The sequence below is a fragment of the Microcebus murinus genome, chromosome 12 (genome assembly GCF_040939455.1).
Source record: "Microcebus murinus isolate Inina chromosome 12, M.murinus_Inina_mat1.0, whole genome shotgun sequence".
NCBI lineage: Eukaryota > Metazoa > Chordata > Mammalia > Primates > Cheirogaleidae > Microcebus > Microcebus murinus.
Genome location: NC_134115.1, coordinates 44,169,502 through 44,188,103, shown reverse-complemented (window position 1 = coordinate 44,188,103; position 18,602 = coordinate 44,169,502). Strand labels below are relative to the sequence as shown.

The 18,602-nt window shown below is 33.9% G+C and overlaps 1 protein-coding gene across 5 annotated transcripts in view; it reads right to left on the bottom strand.

The window, feature by feature from the left end:
• Positions 1-18,602, bottom strand: part of CNTLN (centlein) — a 299,553-nt gene that overhangs the window by 15,054 nt on the left and 265,897 nt on the right. For all 5 annotated transcript variants that reach the window (XM_076008761.1, XM_076008762.1, XM_076008763.1 and 2 more), the window contains 2 exons: positions 7,524-7,709; positions 4,903-4,980 (listed from right to left, as the gene is read on the bottom strand). In XM_076008761.1, coding sequence (XP_075864876.1) covers positions 4,903-4,980; positions 7,524-7,709 — 264 coding nt within the window. The remainder of the gene's footprint in view (positions 1-4,902; positions 4,981-7,523; positions 7,710-18,602) is intronic.

Genomic DNA, 18,602 nt, shown 5'->3' with positions numbered 1-18,602 from the left:
TGAGTAGTTGTGACTACAGGTGTGTGCCACTGCACCAGGCCTACTTTTAAATATATTCTTTTTTTCTCCTTTTAAAAATATGTTCCATATCAAAGAATTGGTGGCTTTAAATGGAGATATAATTCATATAACAAAATTCATCATTTAAAAATGTATATTCAGGCCGGGCGCGGTGGCTCACGCCTGTAATCCTAGCTCTCTGGGAGGCCGAGGCGGGCGGATTGCTCAAGGTCAGGAGTTCAAAACCAGCCTGAGCAAGAGCGAGACCCCGTCTCTACTATAAATAGAAAGAAACTAATTGGCCAACTGATATATATATAAAAAAAAAAAAAATTAGCCGGGCATGGTGGCACATGCCTGTAGTCCCAGCTACTTGGGAGGCTGAGGCAGGAGGATCCCTTGAGCCCAGTAGTTTGAGGTTGCTGTGAGCTAGGCTGACGCCACGGCACTCACTCTAGCCTGGGCAACAAAGCGAAACTCTGTCTCAAAAAAAAAAAAAAAAAAAATGTATATTCATAGGCTCTTAGTATATTCATAAAGTTGGGCAACCATTGCCACTCTCTAATTCCAGAACATTTTCATTACCCTCAAAAGAAACTCTAGCCATTAGCAGCCACTTTCCATCTCCCCTCGGCCTCTGGCAACCCCTAATCTACTTTCTGTCTTTATAGATTTGCCTATTTTTGACATTTCATGTGAATGGAATCATACTATATATAGCATTTTGTGGCTGGCTTCTTTCACTTAACATAAGGTTTGTAAGGTTTTTCCATATTGTAGCATGTAGCAGTATTTCATTTCATTTGGTGGTTGAATAATACTTCATTGTATGAATATACCACATTTTGTTTATCTATTCATCAATTGATGAATCTTTATTTTTCTATAATACTTTTGAACTATTATGAATAATGCTGCTATGAACATTCATACGTAAGTTTTTATATGTAAATACATTTTCATTTCTCTTGAGTATGTACCTAGGGTGGAGTTGCTGGTCAGATAGTAACTCTAACTTCTTGAGGAACTGCCACTATTTTCCACAGGGGCTGTGCCATTTTACATGCCCACAGCAATAGGCAAGGGTTCCAATTTCTCCACTCCCTCACCAACACTTGCTATTGTCTTTTTGGCTATAGCCACCCTAGTGGGTATGAAGTAGTATATCATTTTGGTTTTTGATTTGCATTTCCCTAATGGCTAATGATGTTAAGCATCTTTTTATGTGTCTATTGGCTACCTGTATATCTTCTTGGAGAAATGTCTGCTCAAATATTTTGCCCTTTTAAAACTATTTGTCTTTTTGTTGTTGAAATGTAAGAGTTTGAAATGTATTAATAAATGATTAAATTTCACTGAGCAGAGACACTCAGAAGGCTGGTATAAATGGATGAAAAACTGTGAATCATTGAATATTGTTAATTTTTAAGAAATTACATTGATTGTTAACCTACTAAATGTTCTCTGGCTTCAATCATTATTTAACTTCTCCTTCCTACCAAACCTGCTTTACCTCTCTTGTTCCCTGAAACTCTAAAAGGTATCAACATCTTTCTCATCCTGCAGGGTATTAAACTCACTCATATATGTTTTCTGCTTTCTGATCCCTTCATCTAATCTCATTAGTGCTATCTGTTTGATAACTACAAGGAGAAGCACGTCTATCTTTGGCTTTTCTATTTCTATGGCCAGGGCATATCCAGACCCTCACCGCCCCTCACTTAGACTACTTTCTTGTTCTCTCTCCAAACCATCCTACATGCTAATCTCATGCATCTTTCTAAAGCAAAACTCTAATTATGTCCCTGTCCTGCTCAAAAACTGTTATATTAATAATTTGGTCCCAGCCTACTTTTCCTATCTCTTTTTTTTCCCTTCTACTCACTAAACTACAGAAAAACTAATTTTTGTGGTTTCTCCCATCCTGCTATAATTATTAATTTGCTGTTTGTCTCTTCCATAAATTGTAAGTTTTAAAATATGTATTAATGTGAAAAGAGAGATTAATACAAGTAAAAACGTTCAAAGAAATTTCTAAGCTATGCCATAGAAGAATGAAAGTAGATCTTGGATATTTTTTCAATGTGGTTCTTATTATGAGATATCTATGGCGACAAAGATGAGGTGAAAATAAATGTCAAATATCTAAAATTATAAATTGCATTAGGAGTACATGAAGTGATGGCATACATGCATTCTCTATGGAATAGATGTAGGTTAAAATTTTAGACCTTTTAGTTTTCACATACTTCTGGCTAACAGCAGCATTTGGTATTATATTATTGCCACATTGCAGAACAGCTTTTTATTTTGTGGTAAATATTTTATCAATATGAAATTTTACCAAATGAATGCAGAAAAAAAATTTTTAACAGAAAACAATTCTGTGGCCCATTCAAACAAAAGACAAAATCATAGTGCCAGATTCACCCCTATAATCTTGGGATTCTATCACATACAGCACCCAACACAGAAAGAGGACATAAAAGGGAAGTTTTCCTATAATGTTATCTTTAAAATATTTTAATAATTGAACAATATTGGATTAATTAGTATTTTTTTAAAAATGTGCTCAATTATTCCACAGCTTGACGATCATGTATGCTCATATACAAGGAAGCCATAAACTAAACAAAATGTATGAATGAACATATTTACACTCTTGCCCGCACAATCCTGTGAGCATACCTCAGACTCTGCAAACACTGGTGGGCAAAGAAAACCTTTTCTAAAATTCAGGACAAATATAATTGCTGGGATTGAGAGAGAAGAAAAGTAGGCTAAAAAAAAAGGATGTTTTCTATTTTATAGATTTTTCTCTTGGGCATAATTACCAAGTGACATTCAAGTGCAACCACTGAAGTCCCTATTTTGTCTCACAAAATTCAAAGACATCAGCAAAACCACCTATGTCAATAATAAAAATAAAAAGTCGTTGACTTTTTAAATGTTATCATACTGTCACAGTGGAATAAAATTAGCTTGAAAAATGTTCTAAAGGCACATGATGCAGTTCATTATGTATAACAGCAACAGCAGCGGTTTCCCAGTGTTCATAAAGGCTGCTCCATTAAATTTACCTCCAGTCAATAATTAGGAGTCCACAAATAAACCTGGGCAATTAAATCAATACTGCCTGGCAATTATATTCCAGAGTCTAGGCTCAGTGGCACAAAAAGGCACTATATCAAACTGCAGTATTAAGCAGTCTGATGCCATTTTCAACAGGATTTTTTTTTTTACATTAACTGGACAAAATAAGCATACATTCAGATAATGTAGAATGTGTATATGTACCTCTGCATGTGTAGCCAAAACAATCAGGTCCAGTGTCAGTATAGATTTAGTAAAATTTAATAAAGTTTTACACATATGTATTTATTATTTTTATGATTATAACTGATGATAAAATTTCTAATTAAAACAAATACAGGTCATATTGGTCATATTTATAAGGTGAACATTTAAAAAATTCATTAAAAATTTATTTGTAACATTTTCAAGCTGGAAAAAAAAACAAAAAACATAAGAATCAGTGAACTCCTTGATGTGCCAGGCACTGAGCTGGGTTCTGGGCACACAACATGATTAAGAAATGTCCTCTCTTATCAAAAGCAAGTTGTCAATGTAAAAGGCTTTGTCTAGCATCTGCACATCTATACTTATACAACTTTAAGCAAAAGATTGCCAATCACTTTTTATTATTATTGAAGTGATTTCAGATAATGCTTCAAAAATATACAAAACTGATACTAAGAATATGAATAGTTTACATATTTTATCCTTATTCCAAACTTTGCCTAAAGCACAGAAACTGCTCTTTTTGAATATAATATAAATGTAAAATTATTTCACACAATATCAGCTTCTGTTTTTAATTTTTACACAGAAACACTTACAATTTCACAGAAACATTTACAATGACTTTCCAAAAAATCACTGGACAATATTTTTCTTTTTGGTATCTTGACAAGTATGTTTTAGCTTTTATTTGTTCCAGTTCATTTTAAAAATAAACAATTAGGGTGAGCAAAAAGAACTATAATGAAAAAGTTTTAGAATACATTACATGCTGTCAGTGATGTCAAAACAAAAGCCGGCTATGACTAGAAAAGCAGGGCTCTCACCTGCCAATAAACTGCCCTTGATCACTTACAAGAGGGGCGCATCCCAGCAGACTGTATGTGTATTAAAAAAATACTTGAAAGGGAAGAAAAAGTATCACACAGGTCACAGCAGCAGTCTCAATAGACCCCTCAGGGATTTCAACTCGTCTTGGCCTTGTCATCCTCTATGCAGCTTTCCACTCGGCCCAGAAAACGTCGATAGGAAAATGTTTGAGGGGCCTCTGGTGGAAATTTTTTCATTCTTTCTGCATTGACAGGATGCCAAATCAATATTTACTTCCCACTAACAAGCTGCTCGAGGTCTCAGTAGAAAATATTGTAGAGAATGCGGGAAGACACAGTAATAAACAGCTGTCTGGCTGTGAGGAAAACATGAATTGACTGGAAACAGGTCCATAGTAAAAGGTCACTGAAACCCATGAACTCCTCAGGTGTCCATATCAACTACTAACTTTAAAGACACATAATAAAGAATCTCTTTTCCTAAGAGGTCTGAGAGAATGGATCCTTTTCAGTCTAGCAAGCACAGAGGCTGACTCAATAATTTAATTAATGCATTTGCTAAGACTCATGTTGGCTCTTTCCCAAGGCATTTGTTTCATTTGTTAAATCCAAAAGTACAAATAGAGGGTTAACTTTCCTGTCCACCTATTGGAATCCTTCTTTACTTAATAGAAGTAAATAATGATAAATGTTTACAAAAAGTTAGACATCTTGTAAAACTGTAAGTCTTGGAATTCTTAGTTTTAATATATGAGGCAGAAAAATGAAATACCTGTCCTTCAAGAAGTTTCTGAATGTGCAACAGCCATTCCTTGTCATTTTCAGCATCTATCTTTGTCTTTTCAAGTTCCTAGAGAAAGAAAATAAAAACACTGGTGGTAAATGCATCTATACGAACTTGATCATACTATTTATTAGCTGAAAAAAATCTAAAGAAATAGCAGAATTAGATTTAAGAGCAGCCTATCCCCTCGAAGTAAGAATGTTTAAATCCATTCTCTTTAATATTTAACTTATAAATATTTGCATACATGGGGAAGATAAAGCCATATTTAGCAGTAATTCAGGAATATTTTATTTCTGCCTTTGCAGTGGAGCTCAGGGCAGGGACTGAGATGGGGTAAACATGATTAAAATAAAGTGAAAAATAAGATGGAGCTGTATTTACAGGTGACCATAGTAAGATAACATAAAACCTTACACTCAAAAACCTAACTTGTCAACAGATAACTAAGGGGTAATTGTCATAATTACAAACAAAATAGAACATGGCATGACTCTGGTATATTTAAATGCCTGTTGATTTAAAATATCCAATAATCTACTGATAGGCAAAGGACACTCCAACTTAAATTGCTATAAGTCACTAAGTATTTTCAACCCATCAATTAACAAGACAAAATGTTTCTGAAATTATAATGTGCAGTTGATTACATGATTACACATGCAGTTGATGATTCACTTAAAATTGTAATTCAGTTTACCAAAAAAAAAAAAAAGAATTTTTAAAAAGGGAAGGATTTGAGAAACAAACCAGATACCAGGCATCATGCAAGACACTTCAGATAGGCTCCGGTTTTTGACATGAATTTAATACAATGTAGTTTAAAGGGCATAAATCAAGTGGTTTGGGCTCTGCTTGGGCAAGGCACTCAACTCCCTAGACTTCTGAAAGATGCAGGGATCAGTCTGAATAAGCTCTGGTCTATAATTAAATCTAGTAAATATATTGAGGTGTACTGATCCTTCTCAGAACAGTGTGTTTTACTTCTTTTTCTTCCAGGAAGGACTTAATTTAAGATTCAGTGAAATACATATTACAGTGCTATGCACTCTGTCTTCAGACTGCATCTGCCCAGAGGCAGAGGTGACATTCCTTCACAGAAACGCCCCATCTAGCCTTTGGCCCTATAAAGAAAGATGCTTTTCTAATTCATATACTCAAAGGGGATAATTTTTCTAATTTGCCCATTCAAAGAGTATACTTTTCTCTAATTTGTTAACCCTGAGAGGGTATCTTTTTAAAGACCAAACAAAGATGGTGGCTCTGGGTTCCACAATACGTATAGTGTATATGGGTGTTCGTGCAAACATACACACACGCATACAGACATACTCACATGAGAGATTTGGCTAAATCTGCTTGTTTTAAAACTCCTAGGTAACAGTAGAGACCTCAGTATTAATTTTTTGTTAGGTTTCTCACCGTAAATCAAAATATTTTAATTAAATTTCTGCTAATAGGCACAGTTAAAACCCTTGCCAGAGATACTATTATCTCCTCTGTGTCTTATATTTGATAGTATATTTGATAATGCTCTTACACGTCGAAGTTCAGAATTTGGTAGAAAGGAACAGACATTGTGGCATAGCTGTTGAAAACAGGAAATTGATAATTTGCTATTTTATTCATCCATAAAATGAAAATAATCCCTGCAGGATTCCTTTGACCTCTTTTCTAAGAATTCTTGGTAGTTTAAAAACCTTTGCAAATTGTAGATTTACTCAACTCTAGGAGATCTCTTAGAAGCTGATGGGAGTGGCTGGAGGATGACCTCATACAAACAGTTAAGTCTATCATTTTATTTATTCATTGAGTAAATATTTACTGGGAAACTATCAGTGCCATCATCTTTTTAATCTTTCTAAAAAAATCTAATATTCAGGAATTAAAGTTCAGAGACATAGTAGGACAGGACTGAGCTTCCTCTGCAGGTTTCACAGAGGACTGCATAGGATGAGATTCTGCTGTTATGAGGTAGTAACTATGTCAAAAATGCAGTGCCCTCTCCAGGAGGTGCTGAAATGCTGCTAAAGACCTACACCTATCTGCATATAAATTCACTCAGGAGTATTTTACCCAGTTTAAAGCAATAAACATATTTTTCAATAATGTGTTTTCAAAAAATAGATTGATCAACAATACTTTTGAATTTAGCCAAGAAAGCCTACAGATTGACTACTTTTAAAAAACCTCACAGGGAGGAAAAATCCTCAAATCAATGGTGACTCAGTGTAGCTAAATCCATTCAAGTTGATTTAATTAAAAATACTGGCTTGCAAGATATATAATATGATTAAATTAAAGAAAATGGAGTAGACAGGAAAGGATAAATGACTTGAATAACAAACAAGTAATTCTGAAGGTCATATGTCCTAGCTTATGTCTAGCATATGTACTAGCATATGTACTAGCTTATGTATACAGTTACATTACTCTAAAGGGTTTCTGAGTTAGTTAATACCGGATGTATATCGCTCATTTGCATTTTAACAATCTTACCTTCATTAACATTATCTTAAAGAAGAAATTCTAAAAAGCACGAAACAAAAACATGTACTTAAATTCAATGTGTGATAAACCCTTGTTAATAAAGATTTAAATGATCTTACCACTTCATCTTCTGTGTCTAATATTTCCTCTAGATCTGACTGTGAAATGTTCAGGATAGAAGCTGCCAAGGTCTGGGCTTTATGGGTTGAGGTTTTACAAGCAACCCTGCTTTTCTTCATTTTTTTAAGCTCTCTGATTTGTCGCCTCACCACATGAACATCATTTTGTAACTCTTTGACCAAAGCCTGCAACATATTGGAAAGAACATGGGCTCATATGGAAGTCATAATGAAGACAAAGGAGTCATAACATAAAAATGTGAAGATACTAGCAAATCTCTTTTTATTAGAATTACCCTGATTTTATTTATTTTGGAATATAATAAATTGCTCTTTACCTATAGTCAGTATGCAATAAAAGCTCTCTTAAATGACCGCTTAACCAACTTGCTACATAAACCAAAGCACTTCAGTCAAGCCCTCTTTCAGATATATCAACTGATATCTTTTAATCATGCCAGAGCACAACTACTCCCACTAGTTGGCCTGATGCTAAGAGTCAAGTTCTATTTATTCCTAAACCTGTATATACTAGTTACAACAGGTAAGTTACTTATTTCATTTAATTATTACATAAACCAATGAAAGATGACTGCAGAAATTGTTTCTATAAAACTGGATTAGAAATGCTTTGGAAGGACTTGAGACAGACAAGTTGGGTAAAAGTGCATTTAAATTATATGTGGGCAAGACAACAATGTAGGATTGAAAAAAATCATAAAAATATAGGACTGCTTTACAAGTCTTTAAGTTCCCCCTTTGAGAAAAATCAAGAAATACTATCCTAAATCACACCTGCATATATATAAGAAAAAGATATCCCTTACCCTGGAGGGACAGACTTCCGTGCTTCAGTGCCTGGCTTTGTGAGCTGAGAGCAGATTAGTTAGATGTTTGGGCTGTTTCCAATCTTATGCTTGATCAAGAAATGTTGCAATAAATAATGGTGCTCATATATCAATTTTGCATCTCAAAGATATATCACTAGAAGTGAAATCCCTGGATCAAAGGGTGTATATAACTAGTTTCAATAGATGTTACTTAATTCTATCCCTGCTCCCCCTCTAACACAGTACCAGTTTGTTCCTCCATATTATTAGCAAAAAACCAATCTGGCATTCCAGTGTAGTTTGTTTTTTCACTATATATTTTTAATTATTATGGGTATTTAATATTTACATGTATTTGTAGGCATACAATATGTATTAGTCAAATCAAGGTAAGTGGGTTATCCATTACTTTAGGCATTTTTCATTTCTTTGTGTTAGGAACATACCTATTCCACTTTTTTAGTTATTTTAAAGTATGCCCTAACTTATTATTATGCTTTGTTGTGCTATCAAATATTGTTCATTCTAACTATCTGACTATATTTTTGCACCCATTAACCATCCTCACTTTCTCTCCCCTTTCCCACTACCCTGCTCACCCTCTAGTAACCATCGCTCTACTCTCTGTCGCTGTGACATCAATTATTTTAATATTTAGCTCCCACATATGATTGAACATATTTTAAAATTTCATTTCTTTTATCATTATTTTATATATAATTTCTCTTATCAGAAACAAAATTGAGCAGCAGCCTTAAGAAATAATATTTTCTTTGTCATTTTTTGTTTTTCTTAGTGATTTACTGTTCTTTATATATTAGGGAAATCATATTTATATATATCTCAATTTTTTCATAATTTGTTCTTTTGCTTTTGACATTAATAGTACTTTATGCTACAGAAAAATATTTTTAATTTTTTATGTACTCAAATTAATAAACCTTTTCCTTTCTCACTTTTGAATTTAGTGGGCTACTTAAGCAATCTCCACAATGAGGCATATATAAGGTACTTTCAAACCATATTTTTTTTGCTAATATTTTTTTCAGCTGTCAACATTTTATCCATTTTTAATCATTTAGGAAATTATGATGTAAAATCATACTCAGTTGTCCCATCACCATTTAGCAAATAGTCCATCTTTTCCCCACCGATTTTAGAAACATCTAGGTCAGTGTCTGGACTTTCTATTATGTTTCATCTCTCTTTATTAGTAGAGTTTTATAATATATTTTAACTAGTGAGTTTTTATAATAAATTTTAACATCCCTAAGGCTATACCCCTCTTATTATTATCCTTTTCCAAATTTTTCTTGGTATTTTATTTGGTTTTCCATATGAATTTCAGATTCAGCTTGTCTACAACCCCTCCCTCCCCAAAAAATCTTACTGGTAATTTTATTTGAAACATGTGAAATTTTATTTGGATCATACTGAAATTTTGGATTGTTGAGTCTTTCTAATCAAAGAACATGGTATTCCTTTCCATTTGTTTAACTCTTTATTTTTGTTTCTAAGAACAATTTTCAAGTATTCTTTTTATTGATGTAGTTTATTTCTGGATATTTTATTTTACTTTGGATGCTTCTAATATATATATAAAGACTCTTGATACATATTTAGTTTACTTAATTTTCTTACTGTTATATAATTTTTTCAGTTGATTCCTCTTCAGTTTGTAGAAATACAATATGTACAATGATTATTAATTTTATCCCTTATTTTCAATTTTCATACCTCTAATTTCTTTCTCTTTTCTTATTTCACTGGTTATTATGTTCCTCCTGAATATTACTATATCAAATGGTAATATTGATGGACATATTTGACTTATTCCTGATTTTAGCGAAGTCCTATTTCCTAGGACATACTATACTAGCTTTCAAGTTGAGATAGCTGTATTTTAATATATTAAGAAATAACTATGCACTTATATTTTATTTCCTACAGAAATGGATAAATTGTCTCATTCTAATATAGGTGTACAGATACTGTGGTGCTTCCTTTTTCAGGACTTATTTTTGAAAATGAGTTTTTTCTGGACCACGTATTTATGGAAAGTTATATTTTACGTGGGCCTGGGCTGTATTCAAGGCTGGTGGAATCTTACATATGAATTTAAGAGCTTTGTTCTGCTGAATTCCATTAGCCAGATTATTTTTGCTGTGATTTGTTTGTTTTTTCAAAAGTGATCTCTTTTCTTGGCTATTGTGAGAAAAGCTACTTCCTGAAGATTGGCCTTCTCTGTATTATTCTTCATTAAGCCCTGCCTCCTCTTCTCTTTAGAAGCAAACCAGTTGTAGGAAGCTAGTGTCATTTACTATTGCAGTCCTATTCTACTGTTGCAAATAAAGTATTTAGGAGTTGTATCTCATGTGACTTTGATCCATGAAGAGTGTATTTTTTCCTGGGTGTCTCAGAAGACAGCAGCAGCTAACTCCTGTGTTCATGGTGTCTTCTCTACTTCCTCTTGCATGGCTTTGCCAGTTTTGGCAGCTTTTGGTTGCTCTTTCATGTGTTTTCAAATACAGAGCTTTAGCTATGACTGAGTTTTGCTGTTAAAAGGAGTAGAACTTTTGTTTTTCATTCTCTTCATTTATTGCATGATTCCAAGGGAGAGAAGGGGGAAAATGCTAATTTTACCCCTCTATAATCAAGTCAGAAGTCTCCTAAGTGCCTTTCCCCCTGATATTTTATTATGAAAAACTTGAAACATGTAGAAAAGTTGAAAGAAATGTTTAGCGCATACCTATGTACCCACAACCTACATATACTACAATTAACTTTTGGTATACAGATGCTTCTTGACTTACAATGGAGTTACGTCCCAACAAACTCATAAAAGTTGAAAATATCATAGGTTGAAAATACATTTAATACACCTAACCTAGTGAAAATCATAGCTTAGCCTAGCCTACCTTAAACATGATCAGAGTGCTCAGAACACTCACATTAGCCTATAGTTGGACAAAATTATTGCCAACACAGTACACTGTAGAGTATCAGTTGTTTAATCTTGTGATTGCATGTATGGCTGGGAGCTGCAGCTTGCTGCTGCTATCCAACATCATGAGACAGTATCATACCACCTATAGCAATCCTGGGAAAAGAGCAAAATTCAATATTCAAAGTACTATACCTATTGAATGCACATCACTTTCACACCAACATAAAGTTGAAAAATCATTAAGTTGAACCATTGTACATCAGAGACCATCTGTATTTGCTTTATCATATATCTATCCATCCATTGATCCATCTTACTTTGTTGATGTATTTCAAAGGATATTGCAGGTATCTCTACTGCTCCCCCCAAACACTTCAGCATGTACATCATTAACTAAAGATCAATATTTATCTAGAGTTCTCTTTACTACCTTTTGAAGTAAAATTTATATATAGTGAAATGCATACGTCTGAACTGTATAGTTTTATGAGCTTTTAAAAATGAAAATCTTGAGTAATCTACACCCAGATCAAAGTAAAGACGTTTCCTGTACTCCATAAAGCTTGCTATGTCCTTTCCCAGTCAATCCCCAGCCCTAGTCCCAAGATTTTTGGAGTTCTTTTGCATTGTTTTGATTTGCATTTTCCTGATAATTTGTGACGTTGAGCATCTTGTCATGTTCCTGTTGTCCATATGCATGTCTTCTTTGGAAAAATGTATATATTTATGTCCTTTGCTCATTTCTAAATCAGATGATTTGCTTTTTTGCTATCGAGTTGTATGAGTTCCTTACATGTTTTTGGATATTAACCCCTATCAGATATATGGTCTGCAAATATTTTCTCCCAATTTATAGGTTGCCTTTTCATTTTGCTGTGCAGAAGCATTTGAATTTGACTTGTTCCCACTTATTTATTTGCTTTTGGTGTCATAGCTAAATAATTTGTAAAACCAAATTACAACTAGTTTTTTGCCCCTACTTTTTCTAGGGTTTTATGGTTTTAGGTCTGGTATTTAAGTCTTTAACCCATTTCTAATTCATCTTTTGTGAGTGGTGAAGATAGGGGTCCAATTTCATTCCTTTGTATGTGAACAGTTTTTCTACCACTATTTATTGAAGAATCTATCTTCTCTCTATTGTATATTCTTGCCATTCTTATCAAATATTAGTTGGTCATATATTCATGAATTTATTTCTGAGCTCTCTATTTGTTATTTTAGTCTATATGATTGTTTTTATGCCAGTAACATGCTGTTTTGGTTACCATGCTGTTTTGGTTACGATAGCTTTGTAATATAGTTTGAAATCAGAAAGTATGATGCTTCTAGCTTTATTCTTCTTGCATAACACTGCTGTGTCTATTCAGAGTATTTTGCAGTTTCATACAGACTTTAACATTTTTTCTATTTCTGTGAAAAAAGCCATTGGTATTTTAATAGGGATTACATTGAATCTATAGATCACCTTGTGTTGTAGGAAATTTCAATAATATTAATTATTCCAATCAATGAGCATAGGATATCTTTCCATTTATTTATTTTTTTCTTCTTCCATTTCTTTCATCAATATGTTATACTTTTCAGTGAATAGATCTTTTGTTTCCTTGGTTAAATTGATTCCTAAGGAATTTTTTGATGCTATTATAAATGGTATTGTTTTCTTTATTCTTTTTTCAGAGAGTTTACTGTTAGTGTATGGAGAATAATTAACTTTTGTATGTAGATTTTTTTATCCTGCAACTTTACTGAATTCATTTACTAGTTCTAAAAGTTTTTGGTGGTGTCTTTTGGGTATTCTTCTATATATTTGATCATGTCACCTAAAAACAGAAACCATTTTACCTCTTCTGTAATGATCTTGATGCATTTTATTTTTGTTTCTTGCCTAATGGCTGTGGTAAGGACTTTTAGTACTATTTTGAACAGAAGTGGTGAGAGTACATATCCTTGTCTTGTTCCTATTCTTTGAGGAAAAGCTTTAAGCTTTTCACCAATGAGTATGATATTAGCTATGAGTTTGTTATATATGGCCTTTATTGTGGTGAAGTAAATTTCTTCTATATACAATTTATTGAGAGGTTTTTTTATCATAAAATGATATTAAATTTTGTCAAATGCTTTTTCCATATATATTGAAATAATCCTATGATTTTTATCCTCTATTTTGTTAATGTGGTATACCACATTTATCAGTTTGCATATATTGAACCACCCTTGCATCCCTGAGATAAGTTCCACTTGTCATGGTGTATCATACTTTTAAGGTACTATTGAACTTTATTAGTATTTTATTATTTTCGCAACTATGTTATTCAGGGATATTGGCCTGTAATTTTCTTTTCTTATAGTGTCCTTGTCTGGCTTTGATATGAGGGTAATGCTGGCCTCATAAGATGAGTTTGGAAGTATTCGCTCCTCTTCAATTTTTCTTGGAAGAGTTTGAGAAAGTTGTCATTAATTCTTCTTTAAATGTTTGGTAAAATTCACCAGGAAAGCCATTTGATCCTGGGATTTTCTTTATTGAGAGGTTTTTGATTACTGATTCAATTGTTTCAATTGTTATTAGTGTTTGGATTCTATATTTCCTCATGTTTCAGTCTTGGTAGGCTTGGTGTGTTTTTTAGGAATTTGCCCATTTCTTACATATTATCCAATTTGTTGGCATATAACTTTCACGGCAGTCTTTTATGATCCTTTATATTTCTATAGTATTAGTTGTAATGTTTCCTCTTTCATTTATAATTTCGTTTATTTGAATCTTCTCTCTTTTTATCTTGGTTACTATAGCTAAATGTATGTCAATTTTGATTATCTTTTCAGAAAACCAGCTCTTAGTTTCACTGATCTTTTCTATTGTTTTCTCTTCTCTATTTCATTTACTTCTGCTCTAATCTTTATTTTTCCTTCCTTCTGTCAACTTTGGGCTGAGTTCGTTCTACTTTTTCCAGTTCTTTAAATCATAAAGTTAGGCTGTTTATTTGAGAAGTTTCTTTTTTCTTCCTGTAGGTGTTTATAGCTATTATCTTTCTTCTTACAAATGCTTTTGATGCATTCTATGAGTTTTGGTATGTTGTGTTTTTATTTCTGTTTGTTTCTAGATTTTTTTTATTTCTCATTTGATTTCTCATTTAACCTATTGGTTGATCAGCAGTGTGTTGTTTAATTTCCACATATTTGTAAATTTTCAAATTTTCCTCCTGTTATTACTATTCAGAGTTTTAGTTTTGTTGATTTTTAGTTTTATACTATTATGGTCATAGAAGGTTCTTGATATGATTTCAACCTTCTTAAATTTGCTACAATTTGTTTTGTGGCCTAACATATGATCAGTCTTGAAGAATGTTCTGTGTGTGCTTAAAAACAATGTGTATTCTGCTGCTGCTGGATGGGATATTCAGTATATGTCTGCTAGTTCCATTTGGTCTATAATGCTGGTCAAATCTTCTGTTTCCTTATGGACTTTCTGTCTGGATGATCTATGTATTTTTGAGTGTGGGGTATTAAAATCTTCTACTGTCACTGCTATTTATTTCTCCTTTCAGTTTGTTGGTATTTGCTTTATATACTTAGTTGTTCTGAAGAATGGTATATAAATATTTATAATATTTTCTTGATGAAATGACACCTTTATCACTATATCATGACCTTCATTGTATCTTGTGACTGTTTTTTACTTAAAGTATATTTTGTCTGTTATAAGTATAGTCATTGTACTCTCTCAGTTACCATTTTCATACATATTTTTCTATCCCTTCACTTTCAGTCAGTGTGAGGCCTTAAAGCTAAAGTGAGTCTTTTGTAGACTGCAAATCATTGGATCTTGCTTTTTTACAATTTTATTTTTTTTCCTTTTTTTTAAATTTCAGCATATTATGGGGGTACAAATGTGGATCTTGCTTTATTAAATCCCATTCAACCACTCTATGTCTATTGATTGGGGAGTTTAATCCATTTACATTTAAAGCAATTACTGACAAGTAATTGCTTTTTACTGATAGGTAAAGACTTCTTAATTCTATTTTGTTGTTTTCTGATTACTTTGTAGTGCCTTCTTCTCTTTCTGTCTTTCTTTGTGAATTGATAACTTTTTGTGGTGGTATGCTTTGATTGGTTTTTCTTAATCTTTTGAGTATCTGCTATAGATTTTTCCCTTGTGGTCACCATGAGGCTTACATAAAATATCTCTTAGTTATAACTTCCTATTTATCTGTTAACTTTAATCACATACAAAATCTCTATACTTTTACTTTTCACCCCCTCATATTTTAGGTTATTGATGTTATAATTTATACTTTTGTTTTATTGTATATTAGCTACCAAATTGTTGTCATTTGTTATTTTTAATACTTTCATAATTAAAACTTTTAGATCAGAGTTGAAAGTGATTTATATAATACCATTACGATATTGGAGAATTCTGACTTTAAGTGTATATTAAGCTTTATTAATCAGAATACTTTCCTTTCAGATTGAAGAACTCCCATTCCCTGTCAGGGTCATAAATGCCCTCTACTTTTGCTAGTTCGGGAATGTTTTTATCACTCCTTCATTTCTGAAAGACAGATTTGGCAGCCATAGTTTTCTTTGTTGGCAGTTTTTTTCTTTCAATATTTTGAATATATCACCCCCCACCCTCCTACCCTACAAAGTTTCTGCTGGGAAATCTGCGGATAGTTTTATGGAGGCTTCCTTGTATTTGATAAGTCACTTTTCGCTTTTGCTACTTTCAAAATTCTCTTTATCTTTGACTTTTGACAATTTAGTTATAATGTGCTGTTGCAGTCCTTTTTGGGCTCAACCTTTTGGGGACCTTTGGGCCTCATGAATCTGCATGTCCATTTCTCTCCCTAACTCTGGAAAGCTTTCAGTAATTATTTCTTTAAAGAGTCTTTCTCCCCTTTCTCTCTCTCCCCCCTTATGAAATTCGTATCATGCATATATAATTTTGGTTAATGGTGTCCCATAGTTCCTATAGGTTATCTTCACTCATCTCCTTTTTTATTTTTGCTCCTCTGGATAATTTCAAATGATCTTCCTTTGAGTTCACTGATTCTTTGTCATGCTCATCAAGTCTGCTGTTGAAGCTCCCTGTTGAATTTTTCAGTTCAGTCATAGTATTTCTCATTTCTAAGATGTGGTGTTTTTTTTTTTATGGGTTCTTAATTCTTTGTTGATCTTCTCATTTTGCTCACGTATTGTCTTCCTAATTTCATTTAGTTATCTATCATATTTTCTTGCAGATTATTGAACTTCAAGAGGATTAATCTTAATTCTTAGTCACTTCATAGATATCCATTTCTTTAGGGTCATTTATTAGAACTTTATTAGTTTTATTTGATGCTATCAAGTTTCTATGATTATTAATAATCCTTGTATCCTTGCATTGGTGCCTACATACTTTAGGAAGCAGCTACTTCCCCCCAGCCTTTCCAGGTTTGCTTTAGTAGGAATAGGTCTCCACTAGTCAGTCCAGTCTTTAATTCTGGACAGGCCAGCAGATAGCATTTGTAAATAGGTAGTGTTTACTGTCAGGTTCTCTTATTGGGCAGGGTTGCTGCCCATGCTCTGAGATCTGGTGGGCCACTGCCTAGGCTCTGTAGTCAGGCAGGCCTGCTGGCTAAGATACATGATTATCTCTGGTCTGGTGAGGTTGCAGACTATGTTCTTTGATCATGTGATGCCACAGGTTAGACTCTTGGGCAAGGCTGCAGGCTGGGCTCTGTAATCATCCACAGGGGAAGGGGCCCCAGACTGGTCTCCCTGGTCAAGTAATGTTGCTGGCTGAACTCGATGTTTAAATGATGCTGCAGATTGGGCTCCGTGATTGAACAGGGCTGCAAGCTTTACCTTGCAGTTGGGTAGAGTCATTGGCTAGGTTTTCCACCTAGGGCCACTAGCTTTGCTCTATGGTTGGTTGGGATTGTTACTTGGGTCCAAGGGTAAGCTGGCCACAAGCTATGTTCGATGGTTGAGTAGGGCTTCAGGATTGGCTCCTTGACCAGGTGGGGCTGCCATTGTGCTCCAGGGTTGGATAGGGTCTGCTAGCTCAGCTCACTGGCCAAGCAGGATTGTGAACCATACCACTCAGATGACTGGGGCTAAAGGCTGGGCTCCCTGATCAGGAGGTAAGGTAACTGACTTTACTCTGTGGTCTGGCAGGGTCAATGGATAGGCTCCCTGTCAAGGCATGGCCATAGGCTGTACTCAGCAAATGGGCAGGGCTCTGGGCTGGCTTCCCCACCAGTTGGGGCTGTAGGCTAGGTTCTAGGCCAGGTGGGGTCACTGGCTAGGCTCCTTGACCAGTGGGGCTCAGACTGTACCTCACAGTTGGGTAGAAATGGTAGTTTGGTTCTCTGCCTGCGTGGGTCTGTAAGCCGGGCTACCAGATAGATAGGTTTTGCTGTTCAAACTCCCTAGGCAAGCAGGGCCAGAGGCTGTGCTCTGAAATTAGTCAGGGTTACCACCTTGGCTCCTTGCCCAGGTAGGGTCTTAACAAATTTGTTTTTAAAGAAAAAATGCATTAAGCACATAGTTCAAGATTTTCATGTAATCCTCCCTGATTCTATCTCTTGTTTTCTTTTTCTAGTATCTTAAGTTCATAGTTGAGGTTTGGCTGAATTCCAAAGGTTTTGATACTCCCAAGGTTGTTCATTTTGAAACATCACGATCTCACATTTTATTTCTTCCTTACTCCTAAATCATATATAAAAATTTAAAATTTTTAAGTGGATAGATACATTTTGGCCACTTAGTTTGTTAAACTGTAGTTACACTATACCATATTTAGGGTAGATTGCCAAAATGACTTTTCCTTTTTTCAACTTAAACTTTCTGGCTTAAGACTTAAGTAGTTTTTGTGAATGCTCACATGGGATTGAAAACATAGTAGCCTTATTCACATTTTATCTACTTGAATTATTGATTTCTGAGCATAGTAAATATTAAATATACTACAGGACAGTAGATATACCTATGGATTCATCAATTTATTTTTGTATTTTAATCAAATTATGCTTAACATATTGCAGGTACATAAAGATTCATGACTTTTACATTCTATTTACAAATTATCTATTCTTATCAATATGAAATAGACCTTTTTGTCCTTCCTAATGATTTCTGCCATTAATTTTGTCTTGGCATAATATTGCTCTATTTCTTTTTGTTAGCATTTATCTGGTGTGGGCTGGTAAATCAGCTCTTTGGATGTAGGAGGAAGATCATGATTTATAATGTTTGTTGACTTCTGTGGTATAAATACATGCACCATGATTGCTTTCAAGCAACCAACATGAATATGGA